This window comes from Magnusiomyces paraingens, assembly GCF_902498895.1.
Source record: "Magnusiomyces paraingens strain CBS 517.90 genome assembly, contig: contig1, whole genome shotgun sequence".
Taxonomy (NCBI): domain Eukaryota; kingdom Fungi; phylum Ascomycota; class Dipodascomycetes; order Dipodascales; family Dipodascaceae; genus Magnusiomyces; species Magnusiomyces paraingens.
Window position 1 is genome coordinate 606188 of NW_022474067.1, and position 7677 is coordinate 613864.

General features: G+C 37.6%; 4 protein-coding genes across 4 annotated transcripts; all 4 read left to right on the forward strand.

Annotated features, from left to right (window-relative positions):
* Nucleotides 1-95: 95 nt before the first annotated feature.
* SAPINGB_P000210 (uncharacterized protein) lies at nucleotides 96-1773 on the forward strand (the record flags this gene model as incomplete). Its single annotated transcript, XM_031994934.1, has 2 exons — nucleotides 96-230; nucleotides 703-1773. 2 exons carry the CDS (start codon nucleotides 96-98, stop codon nucleotides 1771-1773), a joined length of 1206 nt encoding a protein of 401 aa, XP_031850825.1.
* Nucleotides 1774-2241: 468 nt separating this feature from the next.
* SAPINGB_P000211 (uncharacterized protein) lies at nucleotides 2242-2910 on the forward strand (the record flags this gene model as incomplete). The annotated part of the gene is made up of 1 exon (XM_031994935.1): nucleotides 2242-2910. One exon carries the CDS (start codon nucleotides 2242-2244, stop codon nucleotides 2908-2910), a length of 669 nt encoding a protein of 222 aa, XP_031850826.1.
* Nucleotides 2911-4564: 1654 nt separating this feature from the next.
* Nucleotides 4565-5837, forward strand: SAPINGB_P000212 (uncharacterized protein; the record flags this gene model as incomplete). The annotated part of the gene is made up of 2 exons (XM_031994936.1): nucleotides 4565-4639; nucleotides 4956-5837. The coding sequence occupies 2 exons, from the start codon at nucleotides 4565-4567 to the stop codon at nucleotides 5835-5837; spliced, it is 957 nt and encodes a 318-aa protein (XP_031850827.1).
* Nucleotides 5838-6192: 355 nt separating this feature from the next.
* SAPINGB_P000213 (uncharacterized protein) lies at nucleotides 6193-7449 on the forward strand (the record flags this gene model as incomplete). The annotated part of the gene is made up of 2 exons (XM_031994937.1): nucleotides 6193-6265; nucleotides 6533-7449. The coding sequence occupies 2 exons, from the start codon at nucleotides 6193-6195 to the stop codon at nucleotides 7447-7449; spliced, it is 990 nt and encodes a 329-aa protein (XP_031850828.1).
* Nucleotides 7450-7677: the final 228 nt, after the last annotated feature.

Genomic DNA, 7677 nt, shown 5'->3' on the forward strand with positions numbered 1-7677 from the left:
CATTTGATACCACTTATCAACATAGATCAGCCTGTATATATACTTTTTAGACTTACCCATCTATCCTCTTCAATCTATTAAACACTAAAACACAAATGCCTGAACTTGCACATTCACCAACTACACAACCAGTGCTATCATTAACGCCAACTCCTAATGTCAAGCAAAGCAATACAACCACTGTGACTGAGGATAATGATTCCCTGTCTTCCAGAGCATCTTTACTAAACGTGGGTAGAATTTTTTTTTTTTTAATTCTCCTTGAGAAAAATTTCATCATTTTGTTTTTTTTGTTCTCTTTATCTCTAATATTCATGATAACCTCTTTATCTTGAATAAACTTTTCTTTACAATAACGGAAATTTGATGTATCTATTGTGATTGATGATGGAATTCGTTTTTTTTTTTCTTTTTCTTCTTTTTTTTTGATGTGTTTTGATTTGTGTATTTTTTTTACCGCCCAATCAAAACCAGCCTCACTATCAAAACAAATTAAATCAGGATAAATTGTAATAACGATCTATTCCTTTCAACGTAAAATAGAGACTTTCATACCACCAGAAAAAAAACTAGATAACAAAGAGATCGATTTAGCAAATGAATTCCCCATTTTTTCATTTTATTCTCTCAAGTTAAATATATATACCCTTTTATTAATATGAACCAAAAACAATTTTTTTTTCTTCGTTTGATTTTTAATAGGTTGCACTGAGTGGTGGTATTGGTGGTTTAATCGGCGATAGTACCATGTACCCTCTTGACACTGTCAAGACCAGACAACAGGGCGCACCCAACGAGCTCAAATATAGATCAACAACCCGAGCGTTTTTAAATCTTGCACGAGAAGAAGGCATTTTCCGTGGCCTTTATGGTGGCTACTCGCCTGCCGCCTTGGGGTCATTCCCAGCAACGTTGACGTTTTTCCTGGTATATGAATCGAGCAAGCGACTCTTCATCAATGATTGGAACATTCCTGAGCCCGTTGCGCATTTCACGTCGGGCTGGCTCGGTGATTTGGCGTCGTCGGTTGTTTACGTTCCGTCAGAAGTTTTAAAAACTCGATTACAACTGCAGGGTCGCTACAATAACCCCCATTTTTATAGTGGTTACAACTATAAGGGTATGATTGATGCTGCCCGAACAATAGCGCGTGTCGAAGGCCCCGGCGCTCTCTTTTACGGTTACAAGGCCACCCTGATACGTGATTTGCCGTTTTCCGCACTCCAATTTGCGTTTTACGAAAAGCTGCACGACATGGCCCAGGAACACGTTGGCCATCATAATGACATGGGTGTGGGTCTCGAGCTGGCTACTGGTGCCATTGCTGGTGGTCTAGCTGGTGCCATCACAACTCCATTAGATGTTGTCAAGACACGAATCCAAACACAGCACAATGATGGCGGAAACAGCTCTAGTTCCAGTTGCAGCACAACCACTAAACCAATAAGTCCCAAGGCACCTCTTGGAACTGGGTCCAGTCATAGCACAGGCAACTCATTCCCCAGTAATGCCTCATCTGCATCGTCGACCAAAAGCTATAGCAGCTTATCAACTAACACGCGCTCGGCATCGAATGCGCCCGCAATTCTCACAGATTCTATCACCAATGGGTTGAGAATCATCTACAAGACGGAAGGCATTGCTGGACTTTTTAGTGGCATATGGCCCCGTATTGTGTGGACGTCGGTGCAGAGCAGTGTGATGTTGTTTGTGTACCAGACCACATTAAAATACTTGGAAGATGGCAGTAAACCTGCTGGTGTTGTTTTTTGAAGTGTATATTGTTTGAACAAAAAAAAAAAAAACAAAAACTACATATATATATATATAAATGATTAAAATCGTCTAGACTTGTTGATAGAAAAGAGAAAAAAGAAGACGTGAATGGATTGATAAAATTTGTTAATAATATGGAATCATTAAAAAAAAAAAACAAAACTAGAATTGAAAAAAAACTTGAATAAGTATATTTTACAAAAAAAAAAGTACAGTTGGAATTTTTTAAAAAAATAGCCGTCACGAACAGGATTCGAACCTGCGCAGGTAAAACCCAATGCCTAAACAGCTAGTGTATAGCAGGGCATCGCCTTAACCACTCGGCCATCGTAACACGTGATATATTTTCAAAATCCATAGCTGGTTACAAGAGGTAACCCTCTTTGAAAACATTGTTTAAAATTAGGGAAAAGGGCTGGATATCGCAACATATTAGAAAAATGTTGTAATTGGGCTAAATCAAGAATGACCAAAATTGATTTGGGTGATAAATTGGGTTTTATTCATTTTACAAAAAATGTGAAACCTAAAGATGAGAAAGTGCAACTTACTTTACCTAATGGGGAACTTCGTGAACCCCAGAAGGAAGTTAAATTGCTTGGAATTACTTTGAACAATCTGCTTGATTTTAAATCTCATATTTTGAATAAAATCAATAAAGCAAGAAAAGCTGTTGGTGCTATTTGGCATCTTGGTGGCGTGCAAAAAGGTATGCGAGGGTCTGCAGTCAGATCACTGTATATTGCTTGCGTGAGACCAATTGTCGAATATGGCTTAGAAATTTGGCATCACAAAATTTTGAAAGGAGAAATCCACAAGTTGGAAGTAATGCAGAATATGGCTTTAAGAAGAATTGTTGGTGCTTATCGCACAACTCCTATTGCGGTACTACAAAAGGAAGCTGGTATTATGCCATATAGTATTAGGCTAAAATTTATGGTGGCACGAAAAGCTATTCGTTTACACCTAAATATTAGCAAAACTAATCCTATTAATGGTCATTTGTTAACATTGATTGAGAAATCTCCAATTGCAAAGCTAACCACGCTTTACATGTTGGCGAAAGATGATAGAGACTATATGAATAAAAAGGATGAAAACGAAAATGCAAGAGGGTTGAACCTCTTACACTGAAACAACAACAAAATCAGACGATTGGAATTTTGAAGAAACAAGCAATGGAAGAATGGCAAGAAATGTATTGGAACAGCAGTAAGGATCTGTGGTATCATAATATCACAGTGGAGTCGAAATGTACTGATAATCTTTCCAAAATGGTTACGGGAGTGATCATGAAGAAAGATAGTCGAAGGATCTTGAGTAATATTACTCAATTTCGCACAGGCCATGGCAACTTTGGCGCATGGTTTAAAAAGTTTGGAATTGAAAAGGATAGTTACAACTGCAAATGTGGAGAGCTGGAAACAGTTCATCACATTTTAGTTGAATGTCCTTTGCTTGAAGAGGAAAGAAAAGGACTGAAACGGATATCTCCAGAGATGGACATGTCGACTCTCTTAAACAGTTTAACTGGCTTACAAGAGATTGTAAGCTTTATCTCTGCTTGGAGGGATTAAGAAATACAATTACAGCGTTGATGAAGACAAGTGGAGATAGGTTGGGAAGGTTTGGTTATTTTAACCCCCTGTTCCTCGTAAGCTGGCATCAGGACTTATTTTCGGGCTGTTGGAGATGCAATGTTGAAGCCAAAATTAAAAGTTTATTATTAAAATGAAAAAATATATAGTATGGACAAGAAGGATAGCGCAGATGCTGATGTTATATAATTCTATAACCCTTGAATAAAAACAAACAACAAACAAACAAGGGCTGGATATCAGACGATTGGAATTTTGAAAAAACAAGCAATGGAAGAATGGCAAGAAATGTATTGGAACAGCAGTAAGGATCTGTGGTATCATAATATCACAGTGGAGTCGAAATGTACTGATAATCTTTCCAAAATGGTTACGGGAGTGATCATGAAGAAAGATAGTCGAAGGATCTTGAGTAATATTACTCAGTTTCGCACAGGCCATGGCAACTTTGGCGCATGGTTTAAAAAGTTTGGAATTGAAAAGGATAGTTACAACTGCAAATGTGGAGAGCTGGAAACAGTTCATCACATTTTAGTTGAGTGTCCTTTGCTTGAAGAGGAAAGAAAAGGACTGAAACGGATATCTCCAGAGATGGACATGTCGACTCTCTTAAACAGTTTAACTGGCTTACAAGAGATTGTAAGCTTTATCTCTGCTTGGAGGGATTAAGAAATACAATTACAGCGTTGATGAAGACAAGTGGAGATAGGTTGGGAAGGTTTGGTTATTTTAACCCCCTGTTCCTCGTAAGCTGGCATCAGGACTTATTTTCGGGCTGTTGGAGATGCAATGTTGAAGCCAAAATTAAAAGTTTATTATCAAAATGAAAAAATATATAGTATGGACAAGAAGGATAGCGCAGATGCTGATGTTATATAATTCTATAACCCTTGAATAAAAACAAACAAAACAAACAAGGGCTGGATATTGAATAAAAACAAACAAACAAACAAGGGCTGGATAGGGGAAAGGGCTGGATGGTGTAAAGGGTAACACGTTCGCTCGATAGCGGAAGATACTGGGTTCGATTCCCAGAATACCCCCTTTTCCTGAGGATGTGTACGGGAGTATACACCTAGACTGAAAACCATAGGCTACCCTGGTTACAGGAATGCCGACTCTTCCGTACAGTCTAAATAGCCTGCAGGTGATTGCGGGCCGTATCTCTGACGGAAGAGATTAAGAAATACATGGGCGTCCGTGAAGATAAGTGGAAATGGGTTGGGAAGGTTTTGGGACCGACAGACTGGTTCTCCCTGTTCCTCGTAAGCTGGCATCAGGGCCCATCTTCCGGGCTACCGGAGACGCACAGAACAGAAACCAACCGTACTAAAAAGGTACAAATGAAAACCGGCAAGTCACATAGTCAGACAATAAAAGGATAGCGCAGATGCTGATGTTATATAGTTCTATAACCCTTGAATAAAAACAAACAAACAAACAAACAAACAAACAAACAAACAAACAAACAAACAAACAAACAAGGGCTGGATATGAATAAAAACAAACAAAACAAACAAAGGGCTGGATAGAAAAAACGGGGATGAAGTTTTTACTTCGGTGAAGAGATTGAATATTAAGAATGCAGATTGGGAAAAGTTTGACAAGGAGCTTTCTTCTGCCATTAAAGATTTTAATGTGCATAACAAAACTCTAAAATCAACTGACCAAATTGATGACCAAGCTAAAGTTCTTGAGGAGGGTGTGAAAAGAGCAATGGCAAAGTCGATGAAGGAAGTTAAGGTGATGAAAAAGTCCAAACGCTATTGGAATCAAGAATTAAGGGAGAAGTTAGAAAAAGCGCTAGAAGCTAAAAGGGAAGCCCGTCAAAGGCAACCTTCTTTGGCTTTGAAACGACAAAAAAATGAAGAGGCGAAAAAAGCTAGAAAAATTTTTGACCACAGTTTGCGTGAAGCAAGTACTGAGCAATGGAATAAATATTTGTCTAGTTTAGAAGGAAATGACATTTGGAAGATTTTGAAGTACATTAATCCAAAAAGCAATGATACCATTATACCACAAATTAGAAAAGAAGATGGAACTCTCACTACTACTGTTGACGAAAAAAGACATGAAATATGGAAGGCACTTCTACCTGAAATTGATCATGGTCTTGATAGAGAGTTTGAAATTGATGACGATTCTCGATGGCCAAAATTAGAGTTTGATGAAGTTGACTCTGCATTGGCTGATACCCCAAATGATAAAGCTCCAGGAGACGATGGAATTACTGGCAAAGTTTTAAAGATGGCATGGCTAAATAAAGACTTTAAGGAAAGGTTTTTCAAGCTTCTCCAAGCTTGTGTGAAGTTTGGATACCACCCAAAAGTCTGGAGACATGGCATTATTGTTGTTATACCTAAACCTAAGAAACCTGACTATTCAAAGCCAAGAGCATACCGACCAATTTCCTTACTTAAGATTCCATCTAAAGTACTGGAAAAAATTATACAAAAAGAATGACCAAGCTTACAACACACTTACTTCCACCAGAGCAATATGGGGAAGACAAGGTTATTGTGCTACTGATGCTGTTTTGGAACTTGTCCAAAGAATTGAAACTAGTAAAGAAAAAATTTCAGCTATGCTCATTGATATTCAAGGAGCTTTTGATAATGTTAACAGAAATATATTGGCAGACACAATGGAGGATATAAAACTACCCAAAGCACTTATAAACTGGACGTACCAATTTGTAAGTGAAAGAGAAGCTAGTATGCTCATGGACCGAAGAAAAGGATCAGTGCAAAAAATTAGTACTGGAATTCCGCAAGGCTCACCTATTTCACCACTACTTTTTTTGATATATTCCACACCAATGTATCATGCCATTAAAGAATGGGGTGGAACTCCTTTTGGCTTTATTGATGATGTGACTATTACCGTTGAAGGTAAAATTGAAGAAAATACCAAAAGCTTAAGCAACATATTAGAAAAATGTTGTAATTGGGCTAAATCAAGAATGACCAAAATTGATTTGGGTGATAAATTGGGTTTTATTCATTTTACAAAAAATGTGAAACCTAAAGATGAGAAAGTGCAACTTACTTAACCTAATGGAGAACTTCGTGAACCCCAGAAGGAAGGTAAATTGCTTGGAATTACTTTGAACAATCTGCTTGATTTTAAATCTCATATATTAAATAAAATCAATAAAGCAAGAAAAGTTTTTGGTGCTATTTGGCATCTTGGTGGCGTGCAAAAAGGTATGCGAGGGTCTGCAGTCAGATCACTGTATATTGCTTGCGTGAGACCAATTGTTGAATATGGCTTAGAAATTTGGCATCATAAAATCTTGAAAGGAGAAATCCACAAGTTGGAAGTAATGCAGAACATGGCTTTAAGAAGAATTGTTGGTGCTTATCGCACAACTCCTATTGCGGTATTACAAAAGGAAGCTGGTATAATGCCATATAGTATTAGGCTAAAATTTATGGTGGCACGAAAAGCTATTCGTTTACACCTAAATATTAGCAAAACTAATCCTATTAATGGTCATTTGTTAACATTGATTGAGAAATCTCCAATTGCAAAGCTAACAACGCTTTACATATTGGCGAAAGATGATAGAGACTACATGATTAAAAAGGATGAAAAACGAAAATGCAAGAGGGTTGAACCTCTTACACTGAAACAACAACAGAATCAGACGATTGGAATTTTGAAGAAACAAGCAATGGAAGAATGGCAGGAAATGTATTGGAACAGCAGTAAGGATCTGTGGTATCCTAATATCACAGTGGAGTCGAAATGTACTGATAACCTTTCCAAAATGGTCACTGGAGTGATCATGAAGAAAGATAGTGGAAGGATCTTGAGTAATATTACTCAGTTTCGCACAGGCCATGGCAACTTTGGCGCATGGTTTAAAAAGTTTGGAATTGAAAAGGATAGTTACAACTGCAAATGTGGAGAGCTGGAAACAGTTCAGCACATTTTGGTTGAGTGTCCTTTTCTTGAAGAGGAAAGAAAAGGACTGAAACGGATATCTCCAGAGATAGACATGTCGATTCTCTTAAACAGTTTAACTAAATTACAAGAGATTGTAAGCTCTATCTCTGCTTGGAGGGATTAAGAAATACAATTACAGCGTTGATGAAGACAAGTAGAGATAAGTTGGGAAGGGCAGGTTATTTTTAACCCCCTGTTCCTCGTAAGCTGGCATCAGGACTTATTTTCGGGCTATTGGAGATGCAATATTGAAGCTAAAATTAAAGGTTATAATTAAAATAAAAAGAAATATAGTATGGACAAGAAGAATAGGGGAGATGCTGATGTTATATAACTCTATAACAGTTGAATA